A 27,242-nucleotide genomic window follows, 5' to 3' on the forward strand; every position below is an offset into this window, starting at 1 on the left:
CAACGGATATTCTTACGGCGTGAAGGTACGATAACGCTTTATTATTGAATATGAATTTTAATTAACAATAAACAAAATTGTGTATTATTTTATAATATTCATACGGCCTGAAAGTACTTAATTTACGAGAACGCTTCATTAATGATTATGAATTTCATAAAATGTGCTTAACTATATTATACTCGATTGCCATGTAAGATAATACACATAATTCCAGAATGCGAACAAGAGTTTCACATTCTGGCGGTGTAGCGTGCGAAGCAAAAAGATGCGATGTCACGCGACAGTCTTACAGAAAGGCAGTGACTTTCGTCTATGCTCCAATGCTCACGTGCACCCAGCGGAAAGTACAGGAGTTAGGGCTAGCCATCGCCTACCGAACCGTTATATTTATTGCTTCCCTGCTTTGATAATAAAATTTAGGGCGAACGGACCCAGGGCGAACAGGTTTTAGGGCGAACAGGATTTAGGGCGAACAGAAATTAGGGCGAACGGACCCGGATTAAGACTTATACCATTTTTATCAGATCAAATAATTATTGACCTTTTAAGTAATCAGTCACTTATAATTCATCAAGTAAATAAGGACCGTTGGCTGTAAATAAGATATACTGCAACGGCAAAGAAAATGCGACATAAATCGTTCCGTGGCAATTGTCTTCGTTCGACAACATTATAGACGGGGCGTAGACTGTACCAATATCTGTTCCACGTTTAGGCCATTGAGGACATTCATATTTTGTCAGTGGGTTGACGAAGTTATTTTGTAAACAATCATATCTTTTAATAGCCTCAGACGTGGATAATTGTTCATAACTAAATTTACCATATTTTTGTTTTCGCATTCTTCGTTGAGGATGACGGAAAATGTTTTTTTGTTCCTTCCGAATATTGTGGGTAGGTTGTTTCACACTGTCGATAACCACGATATGAAAATGATTCTGTTCAGTAGCGATTACACTGTCTGTTACAGTTTCTGTGGCAATTGCACTTTACCGGTACGTAAAAAAGAACGGAATAGAGTACCCTAACCCTAGTCCATATAAACGGACTCCTAGAGCCTTTGATGATTTTTGCTTTGGGAGTCCATATGCAACCCCTTTATAAACATGGGTGCAGTTCAGCGCAGAGAATCCGTGCGTTTCACTATACAGACTTCGTTTGAGACATATTGATACAAATAATGAATAAACTTAATAAACATGTTAAATTTACCTGAACGTCAATGTGCGGACGTTATCCTTTGCATGCACCCTAATAAATACAACAATGTTTCAACACACTATTCTCGTTGACATTTTTATGTTGAAATTTGAAACAGTTTTTCTGTGTCGAATATTCAATATTGTTGTCCACTTTGATAGGTTCCATCACATAACCCAAGAGGCAAAATATTGGTGTACTGCGACCTAACCAATATTGGGTTGATTTTCCAATATGGGGCATACACCGTACAAAAGAAAAACTTTTAAGTCAATAAAAAGCAATTATTTTTTGCTTTAATTCAGGGCTTTTCACAGGCCATTTAACGATCACTTGCCGGGGCACTTGAATTTCGAAATTTTCTGATCAGTGTCTTTTTCAGTAAAAGAAAGTGGAGATAATCAAACAAAATCAAGGTTTCTCCATACATGCCAGAAATGTTCATGTCTGAATCGGGACATTCCATTAGAAACAGTGCTTTCCACAGGATTATTGTCAGGCGCCCCAGGGCTGCTATGTGTGGTTCGGGAGGGGTGTCCCTTCCTGACGTTGATTTTTTATTTATTTAACATGTCAATTCACGTTCTGTAGTGCGTTATAACTCAAAGAAAAACAGCGTTACAAGACGTCATTTGGTGCGCTATGACTCTTAAAGAAAATCCCCCAGTCATTTAAAATATATATAATTTTTTATATTGTTTAATTGTTTGAAAACTTTCCCGTACAGATAGTAAAATCCCGACTTCAACGATTCCCCAATACATTCGTTTCAACCTGACTATTACTGTATACTACTTTAATTTCAAGTTTTTATTTATTACCCGATAATCCCGTTTATTCCGTTTTTATAAATCACTTTCTGGTATATATTTTTGATAAAAGCTCTCAATCATTTCTTGAACACAAACCTTGCCATTTTTCTATAGTATCAAATAAATTTTAAGTGACTATTTATAGATTTGATGAAATATTGCCTCTGAACATGCATCGTTGTACATGCTGCATAATTTTCACGCTCTTTTTGATTGAGAAAAATATTCGACACAAAATAAATTTGCACTGCTTAATTTAAGCAAGACTATTTTAACGTTGCGGTAACATTTACATTCAGAAGTGTGTTTCGGATTAAAAAGGCGTTAACATCGACTTACGGGAATAGGTTTCAGATTACAAATTTAATTATTCCCATTTGAGATTTCAACAAATATTAACAGTTGCGTTATGAACTAACGATAATTTGTTTAAACACTTTACGACTCGAATAAATGTTTTGACGGAATTATGCATGAAATTCACATTGTCCACAAGGATTACGGCCGGTTGCCATCATCAGTCTTCTAAGTATCGATTATTGGACGAAACATTAACAAGTGTGCGTAATTAATTCAACGAAAATTTGTTAAAGTGCATTACGTGTCGAATAAATGTCAGAAAAACGAGGTCAATCAGTTCTATAAATGAACATAATGAAATATACTTGTACTGGAATTAAATTGTTATCACATAATTGTAACCGGGAGTTATGTGCACAAAAAAACGACCTACGTTCTATAAGTTCACAATAAATTTCGCTAATCAAGCTCTGTCTGGCTTGAATTACCATCGCTAATCTCTTTATTTCCCCCAATTAACAAACCATATCTATTAGTCAAGTGATCCAGTGTTGTTTTTGACACCTTATCAGCGATCTATCAGCAAATTATTGATTTTATGGTGCTTTCATACCGTGGTGTTTTTATGATAGGGGTCACATGATAGGGGTCACATAATAGAGGTCACTAATTGCTAGCGATAGATGCATCATAGTGAATTAAAAGCAGACTGCTTTTGTATTTCATGGCCCAAATCAAGTCCATATATAAGGCAGTATTCTGTGTATAATACCACCTGTGGCTTAAAAATCTGTCAAAACACCAATTTGGTACATCAAACTATTTGAGCACTGACCGATACACATTATGTTTAGCATAAATTTACTTTCGTTTTCGACTGATTTTCAGAAAATAATTAGTTCATAATGATATTGCATCAATCTAAATTTAGAGTTAATTAATGATTGGTTTAATAAAAACACTGCTTGATGCGGGCACCTCGCGTTGAACGATAACACATGCCTCTGTCCCAAAAGGATGCCCCCGAAATTTCATGTAATTGATTCATCCGCATAGTGCACATGCGTGTTTACTTCCAGAAAATGGAGAACGTCTCGTGTTCATGAAATTCTGAAACAAATTTATCGTCAATTTTTGCCAGAAATAATGAGATTTTGTAAGTAATATACTGATTACTGACTACAGTAAAGGTGGCATGATTGATCGTTCTATGTGTCCCGCTTTTTGGTCAAATGTCCCGACATTTTCTACAGGGCTTTCCACAGGCCATTTAACGATCCCTCACAGGGGCGCTTGAATTTCGAAATCAGAGTCCCCGGGGCGCTTGCAATTTTCCAATCAGTGTATTTTTCAGTAAAAGAAAGTGGAGATTGTCAAAAAAAAACAAGATTTCTCTATCAGTGTATCAATATTCCCTGTTTTAAAAGAGCACTCGGTACCTACTTTCGCAAGTAATCGCCATAAACACCACATGGGGTAATGGATTATCCACTGATAAGAGATAGCATGAGGCGCATATCGATTATTCTAGCCACATTACACAGTCATTTAAATGCTGACAAGGATGTATCAGGTAACATTCCAGTCGTCAAACTGTGATGTTCATCGTCCAATCAGTTACGCGAATGTTATGAAGGCGGGGTTAACTATCGACCATTATTTTTGATTGACGTCGGGCACGAAGTAAGAGTTTATCGCAGCTTGATTAGCAAGATGTTGTACCATTTACATAATATAAAACTGGTAACTAGTACAGTACAGTACATTAAAGACGGTTTTGGGCATCATCATCACACCTTTTTACTGTAAACAAGTGTTACCTATGACTCATAATTAATAGGGGAAATTAATTGCGAGTGGTAAACAATTAATTACTTATAGCCAGTAAGTTGTGCAAATTACTCCCGGTTACAATTGCGATAACAATTTAGTTCCAGTACATGTATATTTCATCATGTCCATTTATAGACCTGATTCACCTCGTTTTTTTCTGACATTTATTCGACATGTAATGCACCTTAACAAATTTTCTTTGAATTAATTGCGCACACTTGTAAATGTTTCGTCCGATAATTGATACTTAAAAGACTGATGATGGCAACCGGCCATAATCCTCGTTGACAACGTGAATTTCATGCATAATTCCGTCAAAACATTTATGCGACTCGTAAAGTGTTTAAACAAATTATCGTTGAATTCATAACGCAGCTGTTAATATTTGTTGAAATTTCAAATGGGAATAATTAAATTTGTAATACGAAACCCATTCCTGTAAGTCGATGTTAACGCGTTTTAAATCAGAAACACACTTCTGAATGTAAATGTTACTGCAACGTTAAAATATTCTTGCTCCAAATTAGCAGTGCAAATTTATTTTGTGTCGAATCTTTTTCTCAATTAAAAAGAGCGCAAAAATTATGCAGCATGTACTTCGCGTCATTTAAATAGGAAGCGTGCGTGTATTGAGCGTTTTAACATGAACACAACACGTCAGGGATTGACGCATGTTCAGAGGCAATATTTCATCAAATCTATAAATAGTCACTTAAAATTTATTTGATACTATAGAAAAATGGCAAGGTTTGTGTTAAAGAAATAATTGAGAGCTTTTATCATAAATATTTACCAGAAAGTGATTTATAAAAACGGAATAAACGGGATTATCGGGTAATAAATAGAAACTTGAAAAGTAGTAAGTATACAGTAATAGAGTCGGGTATTGGGGAATCGTGCGAGTCGGGATTTTACTATCTGTGCGGGAAAGTTTTAAAACAATTAAATAATATAAAAAATTATATATATTTTTTAATGACTGAGGGATTTTCTTGAAAAGTCATCGCGCACCAAATGATTTTTTTTGACGCTGTTTTTCTTTTGAGTTATTACGCACCACAGAACGTGAATTGACACATTAAATTTAAAAAAAATCAATGTCGGGAGGGGACACCCCTTCGAACCACCCCTATCAGCCCCGGGGCGCCTGACAAAAATCCTGTGGAAGGCACTGTAATGGTACCATTTGGATGAGTTTGTGGTTTAGACAGGTAAACTTTAATAAGTTCTTGCACTTTCAGTGTTCCTTAACCCTTGCATTGTTGATAACATTTTGCACCCATGGACAAGAGAGAGCGCATTGCAACTCTCAGCAGCCCATTGGGTTATAAAGCTAAGAATTGAATTTTTGCAACTAACCCTTACCCGCAACACCTAACCCGACACCTAATAATCCTTTTTATCCTATATATTTCCTTAGTATCGGGGGCTACCGCCCCCAAACCCCTGCTTTGTCGATAGTGGTAAACAACTGCGTACCGGTAAAGTGCACTTTCTTGTCAATCATTGAAGACCAAGTGAGCCTCGTTCTATGAAACCTGGGCTGAATGCACGTGCAAAATCAGGGACGACTCCACTAAAACCTTTAATAAACAAAAACTTCTTTTCACAAAAATACCTTTAAAGTGGAAAGTGTTGTACCTGATTAGCCTCTGCGAATTGCACAGACTGATCTTAAACTACATTTTACACACATGCAATAAGCACCATTTTCCCAGAGTGCAGCTTAAGCAGGGATGGAAACTAACGTTTTACAATTGGTTGCCCACACGGGCAACCATCTTTACTATTTTGGTTGCCCAGCTAAAGACTAACGAGCCCAGTACAATGTACATGTATTGTCATGTGTATCTAATACTTTCTTTAAATAAAAGATAACTGAACAAAATTGCTTACATTACACTCTTTCTGTGTATAATGTCTTAATATGAGTCTGAGTTGAATAATTTCCTTGGCCTTTATGAATAAATATTATTAAAATTATTAATCAACAGTCGCCAATTTTATTAAATGTTTAATTGTACTTGAATGTTTCAAGCTTTAAAAAGCTAGTTGCCCGGCTGGACTACCAACTTTTGAATTTAAGTTGCCCAGGCTAAAATCTACTTGCCCCGGGCTCACGGGCAACCACTAATTTCCATCCCTGTTAAGTGATTGGCCAGCAAGGCTACTCTAATGCAGCTGCTAGTTGAATGTTAGTTCTGGCAGTAGTACTCTCAATAGTAAACTGAGCATGATAGGCACAAACTGTGTTCACAGCTCTCCCATCAGCTGATAGAAGACCCATGTTGCCTATCGCTAATCGTGTAGACTTGCCCTTTGTATGTCTCTGCAATCTGGCACAACTGTTCATTGCTTGTGATTTCTATTATTCAGAAATTTTCTTTGTTGCATATTTTCTTCATTTGTATATGATGCTTTCATCCTGTCAATTGTTTTATGTCCAGATTACTTCCGGGTGATATTTGCCTTTGCATCGTTCTACTACATGAAAACGGACCCATGGCGGGCCTCCATTCTGTATATTACAAGTGGACTTCTGGACGCAATAGATGGGCATCTGGCAAGAACTCTCAACCAAGGTACACATGTAGAGACCTTTGAAATTTTGTTAGCTGAACACATAAATGTTGTGTTGATTTCTTTTAAAGAATATATTTTACGTCTTTTATAAAAAAAATATAATGTTATTTTGTACTGAAGTATTGATATGATAAATAAGAAAATTACAATGTTACTCATTATACAAATCTTAAAATACCTCCTCTTAATTTTGATACATATTTATTTGGCACAGGACTGTATAAAAGCCTATCAAGTTTCAGCTTATTATGCCCCCCTTCGAAGAAGAGGGGGTATATTGCTTTGCTCATGTCGGTCGGTCGGTCGGTCGGTCCGTCCACCAGGTGGTTGTCAGACGATAACTCAAGAACGCTTGGGCCTAGGATCATGAAACTTCATAGGTACATTGCTCATGACTTGCAGATGACCCCTATTGATTTTGAGGTCACTAGGTCAAAGGTCAATGTCACGGTGACCCGAAATAGTAAAATGGTTTCCGGATGATAACTCAAGAACGCATACGCCTATGATCATGAAACTTCATGGGTAGATTGATCATGACTCGCAGATGACCCCTATTGATTTTGAGGTCACTAGGTCAAAGGTCAAGGTCACGGTGACCCGAAATAGTAAAATGGTTTCCGGATGATAACTCAAGAACGCATACGCCTAGGATCATGAAACTTCATGGGAAGATTGATCATGACTCGCAGATGACTCCTATTGATTTTGAGGTCACTAGGTCAAAGGTCAAGGTCACGGTGACCCGAAATAGTAAAATGATTTTCGGATGATAATTCAAGAACGCATATGCCTAGGATCATGAAACTTCATAGGTAGATTGATCATGACTCGCAGATGACCCCTATTGATTTTCAGGTCACTAGGTCAAAGGTCAAGGTCACGGTGACCCGAAATAGTAAAATGATTTTCGGATGATAACTCAAGAACGCATATGCCTAGTTTAAGCTATTTTCTGGGAAATCTGGGCTTGATGCGTGTAAGTGTATTCCCAGTCTGGGCTTGATGCATGTAAGTGTATTCCCAGTCTGGGCTTGATGCATGTAAGTGTATTCCCAGTCTGGGCTTGATGCATGTAAGTGTATTCCCAGTCTGGGCTTGATGCATGTAAGTGTATTCCCAGTCTGGGCTTGATGCATGTAAGTGTATTCCCAGACTGGGCTTGATGCATATAAGTGTATTCCCAGTCTGGGCTTGATGCATGTAAGTGTATTCCCAGACTGGGCTTGATGCATGTAAGTGTATTCCCAGACTGGGCTTGATGCATGTAAGTGTATTCCCAGACTGGGCTTGATGCATGTAAGTGTATTCCCAGTCTGGGCTTGATGCATGTAAGTGTATTCCCAGACTGGGCTTGATGCATGTAAGTGTATTCCCAGTCTGGGCTTGATGCATGTAAGTGTATTCCCAGACTGGGCTTGATGCATGTAAGTATATTCCCAGACTGGGCTTGATGCATGTAAGTGTATTCCCAGTCTGGGCTTGATGCATGTAAGTGTATTCCCAGACTGGGCTTGATGCATGTAAGTGTATTCCCAGTCTGGGCTTGATGCATATAAGTGTATTCCCAGTTTAGCTTGTGTAGTCAGGGGTGGCGAAATCAAATGCCCGAGTTGCCCGAGTCGTACATTTGCTTGTCTGGGCAACTGACTTTTTTCAATTAAGTTGTCCGTGGACAACAAGTTTTTAAAAGCCGTAATTAAGTTTTACAAAACCGGATGATGACACGCGATTACATTGTCAGTGCTATTTGCGGAGCAATCAAGCTAAAATACGTGCACTTTCCTGCGCAGTGATCTCCCTTATTCTATATGAGACCGGGAGCATGCCGCATTTTCAACATTCGGCCTGACTGTTAGACAGTGTACAGACTGGTTTCGTTATTTTTACAATCAGACGGAAATAAAAAGTATCAATCTAAGATTATCAAAACATGGTCTACCTTGTTATTTAAGACGACTTTAATGGTAAAGATGAAACTTTTTTCGGCGTAAGCTGTATTAAGCCAGCTTTTCACCTGACCTGACCTTTGTAAGTGTCCAATAATATTCAAATAAAATTTTCCGTACGAATGAATACACTTCATTTATTTCATTGGCTGATTTGAGTATAACACCAGAACATTGGAAACATATCCGCGTCTTTGTAACACTGTTTAACTGCATGAAACAATTTTATCTCTAATGAAAAGGCTCAATAGATAGAACAGTTTTACAATCAATTTTCGACATAAATACAGTTTGTGAGTGCACCTTTTATTTTCAGAAAATTACCAGCGCAAAAGCGTTTATACTAAAGGCTATGTTCTCATATTTAGTACTTACTTCCATATTCATGTCAACATGTTAACATGTAAAAGTATAAAGAGCAGTGGGAGCGAGGCCTCACTTTAATGCATTGCATTTCAACCCGCGAGGTTTCGGGTCAATTCGCGGCCAGTGTGTGAAAGTCAGAGTTTATATACAGTTCATCACCGGAGTTCGCAGCCAGTAAAATAATCGTTATATATAATACTCTATCCGTGAACTAGGTGACCTGGAATTCTCTTTTTGACCAGAAATATGTTAAATGAAGATATTCAGCAATATAATTATGATATGTCAATAATAGATTATTAATGTGTTTTCAACAATACAATGATTAATATTATTTTAGATTAATTTAACAATTATTATTCCACCATATTGACTATTGTATTAAGCATGAGCGCGATGATTCTCAAAACTGTTAATAATCTAATCATATAGCAATGTCCGACAAACCACTAAAACAGGTTTGTTCGAAGAACGCGCCTATAAATACGGATACTTCTTGTGTGGCCGGTTGACTCATATGTTTTAATTTAACTTCCATTCTTCTTTTGGTATTCTGTTTTGTTTCTAAAGGTTTATGACCAGCAATATGTAATAATGTAAAATAAGCCGCGAAAACTCCGCGTAACATCCCTTACTGCGTGTGATGCAGCTAAGAACTGCACAGAAAAAGACATTCGCTATCATTGATCTCATTCATTGAACTATCGTGATGCAGCTAAGAACTGCACAGAAAAAGACATTCGCTCTCCTTGATCTCATTCATTGAACTATCAACGCCGTATATCTTTTTAAAAGATATTTCTTGTTTAATCTTCAGCAACGGAGCAGAAACCCAAAGCTTTGAGCAGCCCACCTCCCAAAAAACTTATAAAGATTATGATAAAAAATATGATCTAAGTAAACGCACCAGAACTTTTCAAGAAACTTGGCTAACCGATTTTCAATAGTTACCAGTTTATGTAATCAAATTGCTACCAGTAGCGGAGCCTCAGTCTGATGAGGTCCACATATTGGACTAGTTTATTTTTGTAAGATTACAATGTACTTATGTTCAGCACATGTTTTAATAACACTAGCTTCGCAAGATTTAAAGTTTGAGAAAGTCTTTATATTGTTTAGAAAATACTGCTATAATGAATGTACCATTGAAATACAATTATAAACATTAACAAAACAAGCAAATCATACTCATTTTGATATATTCCACATTATTTAACATTAATCAATAAATGCGTTTATAATTTATATAAACATTAACAGACAAGTGTAGTTCAGCAACTGGCAAGTTAAATTTCCTAAATGGTTGTCCGTGGACAAGTATAGTTTTTTGAGATTTCGCCACCCCTGGTAGTCTGCTCAGGCTTATAAACAATGACACCTTCCGCTTATATGGAATTTTTTGTTGAATGAAAGTCTCATATAAATGAAAATCCAGTCAAGGCGGAAAAAATCATCCATGATTAGCGTGTTGCAAACTGCAGAAGAGGTTTATCTGGAATGAATCTTTACACACATGCATTAAACCTCTTTTTCCCTGAGTGAGGCTCATCAATCTACCATTCTTTTGACACAGGATTAAAGCCCAATATTGTAAGATTTTATAAATGTGAATTGTTTGTATGTACCAACATATTTTAAAATGCACATTATTTAAGGGAGTAAGCTGGGTGCGATGCTGGACATGCTTATAGACCGCATGGCGACCATGTGTCTGTGTGCCGCGTTGGTACACTTCTACCCGGACTACATGCTTTTCTTCCAGGCCTACATGGCCATCGACATAGTCAGTCACTGGTTCCATGTGCAGGGGTAGGTGCATATCAGGGTTGTCCCAGGCTAAAAATCATTTATTACCAAATTTGCCTTTTTGTTATTAATTCTTCTTTTGGGGGTATTTCATTAGTATTAATGAATAAAAGGTTGCACCCAAATGGTTTTGTCTTAAGCCAAACTGGTAAGCTTGTAGCCATCGCCTAATTTGTTGTATTGGAAGAAATCCCTCGTGCATAGTGGTTTTTAGTCTTTGGCCAATATAAAGAAACGTGTTCTTTAAGACATAGTTTAAGCATTCTTTCATGCATAATGTTTTTTCGCTTTGGGATACTGTGTCTAAGCAGAATGGCAGATAAAGGCTCCTGAACAAAGTAATGGATCTGTTGGTGCTACCATTCCAATGTTGAAGACCATTCACACCACACAAAATCCATTCATTATGTGTTCAGAACATGCCAAACAGATTGTTATGCTCTTAGCATCTACAGGTGCTGGCAGACATGTCACAATAGACATTTACATTGACATTTTGCTTTCCGTTCATACAAAGTTAGCCCACAATGACATGTTTTGTCTTTCATCAATAATTCTTCCTATAAAAGCATTGATACTTGAATGGATGTTGTCCTTGAACACTATCAACACATTAACATCATCATCTTTTTTTTAACTAGATATTGACCTACTTTTTTGCTTAGACAATTGTAGTTTGACATTGAATTTGCTTAAAGTTTGACAGATTTTCAATAATTTCAGGTTCCTTATTATGTGATAACTTTGATGTGTTCAGATCTATTATTATTGGTAAAATTAGCAACTATCACTTACATTTCAGGTCCTTAATGACTGGTAACACAAGCCACAAAGTACTGGACTTGTCTGCCAATCCCATACTCCGACACTACTATCACAATAAGGTATGCATGAACGGAAACTAACTTGTAACCATTGGTTTTCCAGATGGACAACCATAGGTAGTATGTTAGTTGTTTGGCCAAAAATAGGAACCCAGGACAAAGTAAATGTCATGTGCATAATGATTTTATTGGCCTAAATGTATTGATATTTGTTATAAATGACAAGAAATTGTATCATGATTAACCCTTTCCACCAAAAGAATCTAAGTGAACATGGCTTTTGCAACCAGCATAAAACAAGAACAGCCTGCGAGTAACTCACAGGTTTTATGTTGTTTGCTGCTTATCAGTAATTAAGGGTTGGAACTGAACCCTTTAAAACTTGAATTTAGTAAGAAAGGTATTTAATTAAATGTAACGTTCTCAAGGACTACAAATGCTTCAAAATACATATTTCAGGGGTAAAGGGTTAAAAAAGAGCTATTTGCCATGGCAAACTACCAATTTTTGAATAGACTTGCTAGTCCCTAAATTTGCTCGCCCCAGCCAAACTGGGAACCATCTATTTCTCTCCCTGGAATGACCAATATATCTTTTGTAGTGAGCTATGTCTCATGATAAGTAACACAATTATTCTATTGAATACTATTTTTTAAGCGAAATCAAAAAGTCTTTAGCAATTTTGTTACATTCATGTTTATTAACAACTGATGAGATTTAGCTTTTGGTAATTAACCATTTTAGCATTGTGATACTGGTATAACCAATAATTACTTTAAAAGGAATGTTCAAAATGTGAATTCTTTTTCGTTTCTCGTATAGAAATATTGATTTACAGTATTTGCTACAAAAAGCAGCTACATTAGATATGAGCCGTGATCTGTGAAAAGGGTGTTTAATGCATGTGCGTAAAGTGTCGTCGCAGATAAGCCTGTGCTCGTACAGGCTAATCAGAAACGACACTTTCCGTCTAAACTTGATTTTTTATAACAAGAGACTTTCTTTAAATGAAAACTATCTTACAATCGAAAAGTGTTGTCCCAGATAAGCATGTGCAATCTGCACATGCATTAAACCCCCTTTTCACAGAACACAGCACATAAATGATGTGTTTGTTTTATTGTTTAATTTCAGTTGATCCTTTTTGTGATGTGTGCAGCCAATGAACTGTTCTTCTGTATGCTGTATCTGTGTTACTTCACACAAGGACCAACATGTGAGTGTATAGCAATCCACCAAGATATGATATGAGTTATGTTCTGGGAAAACAGGACTTAATGCATGTGTGTTAAATGTCGTCCTAGATAAGCCTTTGTAGTCCACACAGGCTTGTCAGTGAAGACACTTTCAGTGTTGACGAAGTTTTTGTTAAAAAAAGTATCTTGTTAGGGAGAATCAAGTCTAGGTAAAATTTTGATCCCTGATTTACCTTAGGGGACTGCAATGGATAATGTGGGACGACACTATATGCATATACTATTAATCCCCATTTTCACAGAGTGAGGTGCGTATCCAAGTGTAATACTTTCTATCAATGTACTTGCTCTGACATGGTTAATGACGAATGCTTTTTCTTAAAACGCCACAATTGAGTGCTACTTTGTTACAACCATCAATAAGCAAATAGGCAATCTAGAACAGCATGTCAAATCTGGTTGAAGGAGGAAACAGCATCAATCAATGTAAATACATGCAGAACAACGTACAGAAATGCTTTCAACTTTTTATGCCCCCCTTCGAAGAAGAGGGGGTATATTGCTTTGCTCATGTCGGTCGGTCGGTCGGTATGTCGGTCCGTCCAGCAGGTGGTTGTCGGATGATAACTCAAGAATGCATACGCCTATGATCATGAAACTTCATAGGTAGATTGATCATGACTCGTAGATGACCCCTATTGATTTTGAGGTCACTAGGTCAAAGGTCAAGGTAACGGTGACCCGAAATAGTAAAAAGGTTTCCGGATGATAATTCAAGAACGCATACGCCTAGGATCATGCAACTTCATGGGTAGATTGATCATGACTTGCAGTTGACCCATATTGATTTTGAGGTCACTAGGTCAAAGGTCAAGGTCACAGTGACCCGAAATAGTAAAATGGTTTCCGGATGATAACTCAAGAATGCATGTGCCTAGGATCATGAAACTTCATGGGTAGATTGATCATGACTCGCAGATGACCCCTATTGATTTTGAGGTCACTAGGTCAAAGGTCAAGGTCACGGTGACCCGAAATAGTAAAATGGTTTCCGGATGATAACTCAAGAACGCATATGCCTAGGATCATGAAACATCATAGGTAGATTGATCATGACTCGCAGATGACCCCTATTGATTTTGAGGTCACAAGGTCAAAGGTCAAGGTCACGGTGACCCGAAATAGTAAAATGATTTTTGGATGATAACTCAAGAACGCTTTTGCCTAGGATCATGACACTTCATAGGTACATTGATCGTGACTCGCAGATGACCCCTATTGATTTTCAGGTCACTAGGTCAAAGGTCAAGGTCACAGTGACAAAAAACGTATTCACACAATGGCTGCCACTACAACGGACAGCCCATATTTTATTCTGTTTCCACACTGTCCAGTTAAGAGACTTACAAATTGAATTTTTGACACATGTTCATTCATAATGATGTATAAGCCTTTGTTTTTGTGCCAGTAAATACTATGTTTATGGAAATGACGAGAGAATTTAACATTTAAAAAACCAATATAATATGATATGGCAACAGGACAGTTGTGATTTGCTGGGTCAATTGACCAGTCGCCAGCTGTCAATCAAACTCACGAAATAATCAATCAGATTTCGTTTATTGCGGCCACATGGTCCGACAAACAAAGACTGTCGGAGTAATTGATAAAGCATTTTATGAAAACACAACTTAGTGGGCGAAGCGATCTCGCATTTGGCGACTGGTCAATTCTGTTTAGCTTGACCATCCAAGATGATGATAGCTTTGACAAACTGGTGGTCTGAAACATTGAGAAAATGTCACGGTTCACTGACAATAAATCAAACATGTAATTCTTGCTACGCATCTTGCATTTAATTTTGTCAATTCAAATTATACATAAAAATATAATTAATTTTTAATCTGCTTGTTAATTGAAAAACAGCAACACAGTTTGTATGTATAAAACAATGTTAATACATAAATAGGATCAAGCATATTAAAATATTAACTTAGATTTAGTTTCCTTTACTGTACAGGATTTGTAAAGTTAGGTTAATATTTGTGTATTGAACAGAAACAACAGTGTAAAGAAAAGTTAATTTGGGGATGTTCTATCCAAACCCTGAGAGTTCAGATTTCCTCAAATGCCAAGTAAAGATTGTAAATTTCAACCCACTCCTCTGGTTAGTTTTCAGAGCGCACATATAATTGACCAGTCGCCAAATTATTGATCGCTCCGCCCACATAGTCACGTGGTCTAGTGATTAGAAAACTCCGACAAGCAGATCGCAATTATACCGGATTACGTGAGGGAAATTCTATATTTGTAATGATGTATTATGCTCTTTTCTATAAAATAAATTATTAAAGCCGCACACTAAACTAAACTGCTTTGTAAAACGTTAATACAATCATAAAAACTTTAGAGAGAAATGGCGTAATCAAAATAAATGAGTTAACGGCAGACTGACTATCAGAAATGTTTCTTATACATATTATATAGGGAGGTGATGAAAAATCCGTTGTAAAAATGAGCATTTATTTCATATTGATTTTGAACTGTATTCAACCGTCTGACAGTGAACCCGGTGGCTAATCATATATAATTTTGAAAATATTTTTATTAAATTCAAATGACATATCCATATGTCATATCATGATGGGTTTTTTGTTTATTAAAAATGTTTAGATCTTTGTTTTATTGTTTTATTTTTAAAAAGACACAGATTTTTTTTATTTAGATATAAATTAAATTTTTATTGTAACCATAATTTAATACAGGCCTGATTTCGTGGTTTCATTAACAGATAGTCTAATATGCATTTTATTACATTTATGTTTAATGCGAACTTGTTACATTTCACTATCAAAAAATGAAATGTTGGTATTACGGTGCTGTTCACGAACATTCGAATTGAATACATTAAGCATATTATGCATTTGTTTATTTATAACAAGATGGCCCTTATATGTTAATTGCAATTTTCACATTTCTCCCCGTATCAATATATGTTGTATTAGAAATGTTGTTGTTGTAATATAAGCCGTACATTTTACACTTGAAGTCGCTTTAAGCTGGCTAAGCCGCGTTGAAATCACCTTTTTGTTGTTTTTACTTTAGTTAAAACAGTATTTAAGTTAACAATTTATAATGATTTTCCTTGTTTATGATCCACAGAAAATAAATATATCATTGGAAATCATTTAAGTAATTAAATAGTTTTCTTTTCTTGTGTACAGTACCTAACAATGCCTTAATGTTCCTTCATTCTGAGATCCACGCAACATACTGTCATTTATTAATCATCGACAATTACGCTGAGATTAATAAGCACGTGTGGCAATTATTATGTTGCCCAAACTGCTTAATAATATTGTGCATCAAACGGTATAACACGTTTTATAGAACACACACCTTGTGTGGTTAAACTATTTATTGTGTTTGTTTTCTCATTACTCGTTCATATGTTCAAGAAATAAAGATAAAATAATAACCTTTTATAAAGTATGTATAGCACCTACAATTTTGTATAATGATCGAACAGTAATGATCATGCATTTGATATAAAATCTGTGTAAACTCTTAAAAATTACGTCCATTCCATATGTACAACACGCTTTGTTTGTCGGACAAAATGGCGGCCAGATAAGCGTTGCTGAGGGGTGTGTGAAAAATCGATATCTGATTGGCTGATCGACAAAATGTGGGCGGAGTTGGCGACTGGTCAATTAACTTTTGAGCTTAATGTCTCATTTGTACATGCATAACTGTATTAACTCCAAACCAACTAGTACAAGTGGTAGGCCAGTATTACATGGATTGGTGTTCACTGTTTACACCATTTCACAACCCCATCTGATACTGGTCAGTATCTTGGCAAGTGGCCAAAGTTGGGAGTGGAATAAATGGTCTAATACATAACTGACTTCTGTGTGTGGTAAACACATGATACTGGTCATGTGGTAAAGTTGCACTTGTATACATTTGCCCATTACACAACACTAGCCTTGGCTATTTTTAATCAGATTGCATTGCTATCTATGGTGGTCATTGACTAGGGGAGTTAACTGCTATAAATAACATGTTTCATTACCATTAATTAATAAATAAAACATTACAAATTGTGTGCATGTTTCACATATTGTCAAATAAGTCAAAATGTGTGAAAGGAATCCAAAAAATCAAAGACTCAATCATATAATGGATATAATTGATTAGTATAGCTCCTGATTGGTTTTTGCACTATTAATTGGATACATTTCACAGGTCATTGACATAAGTGTCATAAATTGTAGACAGAATGTATAGAGAATTTCATCTTAGTATTAATAAGTAAATGATTCCATGATACTTATTGGATTTTATTTCAAGGTCACAGTGACAAAAAACATATTTACACAATGGCTGTCACTACAACGGAGAGCCCATATGGGGGGCATGCATGTTTTACAAACAGCCCTTGTTTATCATGTAAATGTAAGGTTGATATATAAATTTGAATATGTGGCCATAATGCATTTTATTTAAAAATAGTTACCTCAATCCAACAAAACCTGTCATAATATTTTGAGATTTTGGTTGTCATTTAGAGACTCTAGAAGCCAATTAGCAGCTGATTAGAGATTTAAGTTGCTATGTAGAGATTTTAGTAGGAAATGACAGATTTTACTCAAAAAGTAAAAAAAAACTTGATTATATTATATTAGAGATTTTAGTTGAATAATAGAGATTTAAGTAGGTAATTAAAGATTTTAGTAGGATGTTAGAGATTTTTGAAGGATCTAAGAGATTTGAGTGGGATATTAGAGATTGTAATAGGATGTTAGAGATTTTAGTTAGAAAGTATAGATTTTATAAGTAATTAGCTATTTTGGTACTGGTGCTAGTAAAGCGATTATAGAAATAATTAAAGTGCCCATTTATTCTGGTGTTTCAGTACTGTTTGGTGTGGGCCTGTGGAAGGCTTTGCTGTGTATATGTGCACCACTGTCCTTCATCAAGACGGGGATTAGCTTGCTGCAACTTTGGGCAGCCATGACCAACATTGCCACCCTCGATATGGAGGAACGCAAGAAGATGAAAGCAAAATAACCAGGCAACCTGTTCTCTTAGTAACTGAGCTCCCTGGGAGGGAATTTTAGAAACTGTTGTACTGATTGGAAATATTAATGTTTGGTGCTTAAAATATGATAAAGGGAGTCTCTGGAATGAAACTTGCACCCTCATATTAAGCCTATTTTTCTCACAGACTTATTTTAACAGGGTGGCTTTTTTATTGTAACGTACGTAGTTGCATGTTCTTCTTTGTCAGTGTTTGTTGTTACGTAAATGGATATTGTGGAGAGTATCATGCTTTGTTAGGTATGCCTATTTTTTTAATAGACTATTACAGTATTACAGTACCATCTTCACTTACTACAATACTCACTTTTGATCATTAATTGATTAATGGGACTCAATTGAATGACTAACTGTTTTATTTATACATTCCATCTTTCAGTAAGCTTATATATGTAATTCCAATAGATAAGTGACACAACTGGCTGTTATTTAATTTCATTAATGATTTGTAAATTCAAAAAAAGGGGTTTTGATCCATTTTTAGCTCGACTGTTATATATGAAATATACATAGTGGAGCTATCCTACTCACCCCGGCGTCGGCATCTGCGTCTGCGTGTAAATGTTAAAGTTTTCGTACTACCCCAAATATTTTCTTTGTCCCTTGACATATTGATTTCATATTTTGCGTACTTGTTTACCAACATGACCCCAACCTATAAACAAGAGCAGACAACTCTATCAAGCATTTTGTCATAATTATGGCCCCTTTTCCACTTAGAATATGCAGCAAATGTTAAAGTTTTCGTACTACCCCATTTATTTTCATTGTCCCTTGACATATTGCTTGTATATTTTGCATACTTGTTTACCAACATCACCCCAACCTATAAACAAGAGCAAACAACTCTATCAAGCATTTTGTCAGAATTATTGCCCCTTTTATACTTAGAATATGCACATTATTGATAAATCTATGTTAAAGTTTGCGTACTACCCCAAATATTTCCTATATCCTTTGACATATTGCTTTTATATGTTGCATACTTGTTTACCAACATGACCCCAACCTATAAACAAGAGCAGACCACTGCATCAAGCATTTTGACATAACTATGGCCCCTTTTACACGTAGATAATTAAACATTTTGCTTAAATTGCCATAACTTCCTTATTTATGATCACATTTTATTATTACTTTGACGAAACAACACTAACCTGAATACCACAATGGATTCCACCCAAACAATACCCCACGCCCCTACCAGAATCCCTTCCCCCCCCCAACCTCACCCCCCCCCCAATTTTTTTTTTTAAACATTATCTAATAAATTACCACACCCCACATTATACCCCCTTCTTAACCCCCACCCCCCTACCCCCCACCCTCCCCCCGATTTTTTTTTAACATAATCTAATAAATTACCCCACCCCATATTATACCCCTTTCTCACCCCCACCCCCCTACCCCCCAATTTTTTTTAAAAACATCATCTAATAAATAACCACACCCCACATCATACCCCCCTCTCACCCCCTACCCCCCCCCCCCCACCCCCTCAAAAAACCAATTTTTATCCCCCGCCAGAGGCGGAGGGATATTGTTTTTATCCCCTGCCAGAGGCGGAGGGATATTGTTTTGGCGTTGTCCGTCCGTCTGGCACTTTTGTGTCCGGACCCATATCTTGGAAGTGCTTTGGTGGATTTCATTGAAACTTTGTATGAGTATATATATGCATAAGAGGATGATGCACGCCAACTGGCATTGTACACCATCTGTTAAAAACAGAGTTATGGCCCTTTGTATCTTGAAAAAATGCTTTTTACTATAGGCACTTTTGTGTCCGGAGCCATATCTTGGAAGTGCTTTGGCGGATTTCATTGAAACTTGGTATGAGTATATATATGCATAAGAGGATGATGCACGCCAAATGGCATTGTATACCATCTGTTAAAAACAGAGTTATGGCCCTTTGTATCTTGAAAAAATGCTTTTTACTATAGGCACTTATGTGTCCGGAGTCATATCTTGGAAGTGTTTTGGCGGATTTCATTGAAACTTGTTATGAGTATATATCCCGCGCCAGAGGCGGAGGGATATTGTTTTGGCGTTGTCCGGCTGTCCGTCCATCACTTTTGTGTCCGGAGCCATATCTTGGAAGTGCTTTGGCATATTTCATTGAAACTTCGTATGAGTATATATATGCATAAGAGGATGATTCACGCCAAATGGCATTGTACACCATCTGTTAAAACCAGACTTATGGCCCTTTGTATCTTGAAAAAATGTTTTTTACTTTAGATCTTATGTGTCCGGAGCCATATCTTGGAAGTGCTTTGTTGGATTTAATTGAAACTTGGCATGAGTGTATATCTGGCGGAGGGATATTGTTTTGGCGTTGTCCGGCTGTCCGTCCGTCCGTCACTTTTGTGTCCGGTGCCATATCTTGGAAGTGCTTTGGCGGATTTCATTGAAACTTGGTATAAGTATATATATGGATAAGAGGATGATGCACGCCGTCCTCCGTCCGTCCATCTGTCAGTATATTCATCAGTCCGACTTGCACCCATCCTCAAACAAAGCATATGTTTCGGGGGATATCAATTCTACGAATTTGCTTGTTTTTTTTAAAACATCATCTAATTAATTACCACACCCCACATTATACCCCCCTCTCACACCCTACCCCCCCCCCCACCCCCCTATTTTATTTTTTTTTTACCTTTTTTCATTTTTGAAAGATCGTCTCATAAATTATTGAATACAATGTATGAACAATTTCCCCATGATAGCTTACGTTATAGTGTCAAGCACTCGAATAGTCGAGCGGGCTGTCCTCTGACAGCTCTTGTTACCTGGCATTTTACCTTTGCAAGGATTGCTCCATTTTTAGAACATTTTTTTTTATCAATTTCATTTCAAGTGCAATTTGTTGTTATTTGTATTATATCATTTACCATTATCAAAAATGTATTATAAAATAATCCATCTATGTTTATTAATTGTTGAACAAATGTTATTCTTCTGACTGGTGATCATTTAACGTTATTTCTATGGCCATGTTTGAATATGGATAAAATGTGGTAAAAAACAAGGTCAAAAGGTCAAACCCTTGACAATTTGTGTATCTTAAACTCAGGTGAGAGCTTAAGGGCCATCATGGCTCTCTTGTTTCAGATGTCTCGTCACATTTTACCAGGCATTTGTAACAGCTTGATTGTTTTATAGGCTAACCAGTTAAAGGAAGATGAACAAAGCAGTTAAACATTTCCACTACTGAATTGTTTTTAATTGAAAATGATAAGTTTCGTGTATCATTATTTATTTTGCCATTATTTAGTATTAAAGACTAACATTGTATCATTGTTGCAGTGTTGTATCGTCTGTAGATGCTTTAGATATATGATTAGGCTTACTTTTGTAAGTATATGTACAGCAATAGGAGCAAAATGTAATACATGAACTGGTAGACAATAATATCTTTTCAAAACTTAATTAACCCAGTGCACATTTATGTGAATGACACATTGTTATCAAAAGCTTAACTCACCCACAATATGTTCACTTTACTTGCTATCTTCCATTGTTGTGCTTCACTCTGTATGTTTAAACTTCTTTTGTAAAAAGCATGGACTAATTATGTCTTTATTTTACATTTTGCCAAAATGTTAGAATAATGAATGAGTGTTTTTGAACTATATGGTGTTAGTTTTACATACCTAATTGATTTATGGTCACTCTATCGCATTTTTTTGATAACATTTTGTAGTACTCAAATGTTTTGGGGCTATGCTTTTATCAGCAGAATCCACAAATCCATCAGAAAAAATTGAAAAAAAATGAGAATGTAAGACATTAAGGCAGTGTTAGACATCTTGTCTGGCAAGAAATTAAACAAGTTCTTCTTCTTCCCACTAATTGCAGGGCTCCTCTGCAGCATTTGACTATTCATTAAGTCTTGGGCCTGGGTAAAACCAGTTCTTAGTGTCTTTGGGGGAGATCTAAAGAATGCTCTCACAGCGGCATCGAACCCGTGACCTCCTGATCACTAGGCGGACACCATGTCCACTACACCAAGGTGATCTAATCACAGATATGAAGTATACAAGTCAGACAAATTGTCTTCAAATGCCTGAGCAGACTCCAATCAATGTGTCTGACAGACCCTTCAGAGGTTTTAAGAAGTCTGCATCAAAAGTAACAAGACTATTGCCAAGCAATAAGGACGGACGGACGGAGACAAAACCATAAGTCCCCTCTGGTGAAACCGGTAGGGGACTAATAACACCTTTCACGTTTTACATTAGACTTTACATGTAATCCAAACAATGTTTTCAAAATCTGCACACATCACTAGTGCCAATAGTCCAAATATCCAAAGGGCATCTAAACAAAGCTCTGAGTAAGGACGTGTCATAATGAATTCATTAATTATCTTACCTGTTCAGTTATGGTCTAAATGTGCATTAGTTTAAACCTATTTATTTGAGCTCGATTGCATAGAAAGCCTATGGCTAATTAGTCTGTTCCCTGGGACTAGAAACAGTACTTTTTTTATGGGGGAGATATTAGGAATGCTCCCACAGCGGGGATCGAACACGAGACCTCCCCGTCGCTAGGCAGACTCCAAATCTCTTACACCACGACGACCTCTAAATGCGCATTGAATGGTGTTTAAACTTCACTCGCAGAAGCTACACATTACCGGTACTGCTGTTGTTTGAAAGTTTCCAAATAGTGTCAGTAGAGAGATACAACAACAAAACCACACAAAAAAAGTAAAAATCCAACAAAATAAACTTGCATAGAATTTATTATATACCGAATCAAACTTAAACAAACATGTATGGTGTGAAGAGGTGTGACCAAACACTTAGGTACATCATAATAAATCCGGAAATAGTGGTATAAATTCATATTATTTATGAAATATTTAATGCAATATTTTTCAAGAAAACTTTTTCAAATGTAAATTTCAAATGAAATATTGAATAATTAGAAGTAGACATTGATTAAAGAACATATTTATTTTTTTTACAGTTGGCCTTAGAAAGAAACAAACAGCTAGATATTCTAAATTTCTCTTTTTTTTTTACAAAACTTGTCCATGTAAAACAAAACAAACATCTGGAACTGTTTACTTCTTTTACTTAGTGTGTTAATATTGCAGAGTATTTATTGAATATATGAACTCCCCTTAAATAAAACAATTTAACATACATGCATTGCAAGGTTCTTGTGTGTAGTTTTTTCTTGACAAAGAAAGTGGTGTATTGCATGCATTGATAAAACAATCATATTGTATGTGAAACTATGAAATCATTAATTAAAAGCCGTATATATAATATTAATAAGATGGAAAATGTATCAGTACAATATCAACTACTGTTACATGAAATTGACAGAAAATACTGCACAGCGTCAAAAATAAAAACAAGAGGGCCTAAAAGGCCCAAAGTCGCTAACCTGAGATAACAAGATATTATTGGGACAAATCGTCTGACCAAGTTTCACGAAGATCGGAAAATAAATGTGGCCTCTAGAGTGTTAACAAGGTTTTACTATAGCCATATAAGGAAAAATGCCTGGCCCCCTGGCAGCCATGATTTTCAACCAATCGGCATCATTTTTGAACTCGTCCAAGATATTATCGGGATGAATCTTCTGACCAAGTTTCATGAAGATCAGACAGTAAATGCGGCCTCTAAGAGTGTTAACAAGATTTTACTATAGCCTTATAAGGAAAAATGCCCCGCCCCTTGGAAGCCATTTTTTTCAAGCAAACATAATTATTTTCGAACTCAACCAAGATACCATTGAGACCAATCTTCTGACCAAATTTCATGAAGATTGGACTATAAATGTGGCCTCTAGAGTGTTAACAAGGTTTTACTATAGCCAGATATAGCCATATAAGGAAAAATGCCGCGCCCCTGGTGGCCATGTTTTTAAAGCAACCAAAACCATTTTCGAACTCATCCAAGATATCATTGGGACAAATCTTCTGACCAAGTTTCATGATGATCGGAAAAAAAATGTGACCTCTAGAGTGTTAACAAGGTTTTACTTTAGCCATATAAGGAAAATAGCCCCGCCCCCGTGGTGGCAATGTTTTTCAACCAACCGGCATCATTTTTGAACTCGTCCAAGATATCAGTGGGACAAATCTTCTGAGCAAGTTTCATGAAGATCGGAAAATAAATGTGGCCTCTATAGTGTTAATAAGGTTTTACTATAGCCATATAAGGAAAATGCTCCGCCCCCTGGCGGCCATGTTTTTCAACCAACCGGCATCATTTTCGAACTCGTCCTAGATATTATTGGGATGAATCTTCTGACCAAGTTTTATGAAGATTAGACAATAAATGTGGCCTCTAGTGTTAACAAGATTTTACTATAGCCATATAAAGCCATATAAGGAAAAATGCCCCGCCCCTTGGCAGCCATGTTTTTCAAGCAACCGTAACCATTTTCGAACTCATCCAAGATATCACTGAAACCAATGTTCTGACCAAATTTCATGAAGATTGGACAATAAATGTGGCCTCTAGAGAGTTAACAAGGCAAATGTTGACGCCGCACAACTCACAGCGGATAACGGACGACTGACAAAAAGCGATCACAAAAGCTCACCATGAGCACGTTGTGCTCAGGTGAGCTAATAAAGAATATGTATATCTGAAACATATATGTGATTATATAATGTGATATTTGCCAACACTTGTTTTAGCATTTACTATTTCAAAATGGTTTGCAAATGACATACAGAACCTATAGGCATCCAACAAACTTGAAAACATACATTAACTATTTATAGGGTCTAAGTCTATTTTGTTCTCTTAAGTCTAAGAATGGGTTGGTAAATACAGACCCCAGTTGGTGTAGACAGACCCGGGTTGGTGAATACAGACCCTAGTTGGTGAATACAGACCCCTGTTGGTGTAGACAAACCATGCCAAGTTATATAACAAGTAAATCCAAACAAACGACAGCACAGCACTGGTAGCAAAATAACAAAAAAGTTTTTCATAAAAATTGATAAGCAAACGAAAAAAAGAACAATTTGGAATAATATTGGAAGGTTTTGCTTGATTGTTTAGTTGGTTTTTCGTTGTTTTGAACAGTATTTCAGTCCTACCAGGGTGTTTGGTTGACCAACTCGCACTTTATCCCGGGATAGCTGGTTTACCAGTACTAAGTGCTCATACTTGTGCCACTGTACTTGAATCCAGTATACTGCCAGAAAAACAAACCTGATGCAAATGAGCTTTATATGAATAATTCTACACCAGAATTATTCCCTAAACATTTATTCTTGTGCTCATGTCAATATTTGCATTTTAAGGGAAATACCAGGAGATAAGATTGCCATGTTTCATCAAACTGAATTAGTTACAGATTGACCTACACTCTGGGAAAACAGGGCTCAATGCATGTGTGTAGTGAGGTCTGGGAAAACAGGGCTCAATGCATGTGAGTAGTGAGGTCCCATATAAGGGAAAACAGGGCTCAATGCATGTGAGTAGTGAGGTCCCATATAAGGGAAAACAGGGTTCAATGCATGTGAGTAGTGAGGTCCCATATAAGGGAAAACAGGGCTCAATGCATGTGAGTAGTGAGGTCTGGGAAAACAGGGCTCAATGCATGTGAGTAGTGAGGTCTGGGAAAACAGGGCTCAATGCATGTGAGTAGTGAGGTCCCATATAAGGGAAAACACGGCTCAATGCATGTGAGTAGTGAGGTCTCATATAAAGGAAAACAGGGTTCAATGCATGTGAGTAGTGAGGTCCCATATAAGGGAAAACAGGGCTCAATGCATGTGAGTAGTGAGGTCCCATATAAGGGAAAACAGGGTTCAATGCATGCGAGTAGTGAGGTCCCATATAAGGGAAAACAGGGCTCAATGCATGTGAGTAGTGAGGTCTGGGAAAACAGGGTTCAATGCATGTGAGTAGTGAGGTCCCATATAAGGGAAAACAGGGCTCAATGCATGTGAGTAGTGAGGTCTGGGAAAACAGGGTTCAATGCATGTGAGTAGTGAGGTCCCATATAAGGGAAAACAGGGCTCAATGCATGTGAGTAGTGAGGTCTGGGAAAACAGGGCTCAATGCATGTGAGTAGTGAGGTCCCATATAAGGGAAAACAGGGTTCAATGCATGTGAGTAGTGAGGTCCCATATAAGGGAAAACAGGGCTCAATGCATGTGAGTAGTGAGGTCTGGGAAAACAGGGTTCAATGCATGTGAGTAGTGAGGTCCCATATAAGGGAAAACAGGGCTCAACGCATGTGAGTAGTGAGGTCTGGGAAAACAGGGCTCAATGCATGTGAGTAGTGAGGTCCCATATAAGGGAAAACAGGGCTCAATGCATATGAGTAGTGAGGTCTGGGAAAACAGGGTTCAATGCATGTGAGTAGTGAGGTCCCATATAAGGGAAAACAGGGCTCAATGCATGTGAGTGGTGAGGTCCCATATAAGCCTGTGAAGCCCGCAAAAACTAATCAGGGTACACACTTTCCGCTTTTATGTAATTTTGATCTTTTAAAGGATTTCTCTTTAAAACAAAATCCAGTTGAGGCAGAAAGTGACGTCACTAATGAGCGTGTGTGGTCTGCACAGGCTAATCTGGTACGACACTTTGCACACATGCATTAAGCCCAGTTTACCTAGAACGTGGTTCAATTCATAGACAAAACTTGGTATAAGGTCCATGTAGCCAAGGAAGTTTTAATTTGTGGAAAAATCTTTAAAATACACCGAAATATTCATAATCTTATTATTTCTAAGACCTCCAAGTATTAAAAATAAACTGAAAACAATACCCGCATTAAATACTTTGTAAGGAATCATACTAAGACAGACAATAAACATTCTACATAAAGCACAACCATAACAAATTGGCAAATCAAAAGATGACAAGAATATTTAATAACCTGGAACTGGGCTTGGAATGGTAGGTGGATGAAATAATTTTACAAAAGTCCATTAAAATTAATAACAAATGTAAGAGCCAATACTTCAGTGTTTTCTTAAATTCTAAGCATTTAGCAATAAGACATTTTTGATACTTTTGAAACGTTATTTACGACAATGATTCATCATTTAATTAATGATAAACCAATCATGATCCCTTTCTGGACTGATAAGAAATTGTTAAATATATATGAGCCATGCTCTGTGAAAAGGGGGGTTTAATGCATGAGCATATAGAGAATACTAGGTTGATGCCAAATAAAGAAAAGATTATTTTGCGAGGCTTAGAAAATCTGAACCACGATCCTTGGCAAGTGGTTCAGATTTTCGTGCCGAGCATAATAAACTTTGCT

The 27,242-nt window shown here is 36.7% G+C and overlaps 1 protein-coding gene and 1 long non-coding RNA gene across 15 annotated transcripts; both read left to right on the forward strand.

Moving 5' to 3' along the window:
• The first annotated feature begins 466 nt into the window (after window positions 1–466).
• LOC127852400 (CDP-diacylglycerol--inositol 3-phosphatidyltransferase-like) lies at window positions 467–19,212 on the forward strand. Of its 3 annotated transcripts, none has more exons than XM_052386365.1 (6): window positions 467–745; window positions 6,596–6,730; window positions 10,702–10,855; window positions 11,655–11,736; window positions 12,811–12,892; window positions 17,794–19,212. In XM_052386365.1, the coding sequence occupies exons 2-6, from the start codon at window positions 6,637–6,639 to the stop codon at window positions 17,946–17,948; spliced, it is 567 nt and encodes a 188-aa protein (XP_052242325.1). In that variant the 5' UTR covers window positions 467–745; window positions 6,596–6,636; the 3' UTR covers window positions 17,949–19,212. The 3 variants fall into 3 exon arrangements, with proteins under 3 accessions (XP_052242325.1, XP_052242332.1, XP_052242316.1); XM_052386372.1 differs by having other exon boundaries at window positions 467–741; XM_052386356.1 differs by having other exon boundaries at window positions 468–897.
• Window positions 19,213–25,289: 6,077 nt separating this feature from the next.
• Window positions 25,290–26,376, forward strand: LOC127852531 (uncharacterized). 12 transcript variants are annotated; one of them, XR_008036233.1, is made up of 6 exons: window positions 25,290–25,403; window positions 25,449–25,538; window positions 25,577–25,659; window positions 25,705–25,749; window positions 25,795–26,005; window positions 26,300–26,376. It is a non-coding gene; the product is annotated as an uncharacterized LOC127852531 (long non-coding RNA). The 12 variants fall into 12 exon arrangements; XR_008036226.1 differs by lacking the exons at window positions 25,577–25,659; window positions 25,705–25,749 and having other exon boundaries at window positions 25,346–25,403; window positions 25,449–25,493; XR_008036224.1 differs by lacking the exons at window positions 25,290–25,403; window positions 25,577–25,659; window positions 25,705–25,749 and adding an exon at window positions 26,044–26,133 and having other exon boundaries at window positions 25,420–25,493; window positions 26,217–26,376.
• Window positions 26,377–27,242: the final 866 nt, after the last annotated feature.

The sequence above is a fragment of the Dreissena polymorpha genome, chromosome 1, assembly GCF_020536995.1.
Source record: "Dreissena polymorpha isolate Duluth1 chromosome 1, UMN_Dpol_1.0, whole genome shotgun sequence".
Lineage (NCBI taxonomy): Eukaryota > Metazoa > Mollusca > Bivalvia > Myida > Dreissenidae > Dreissena > Dreissena polymorpha.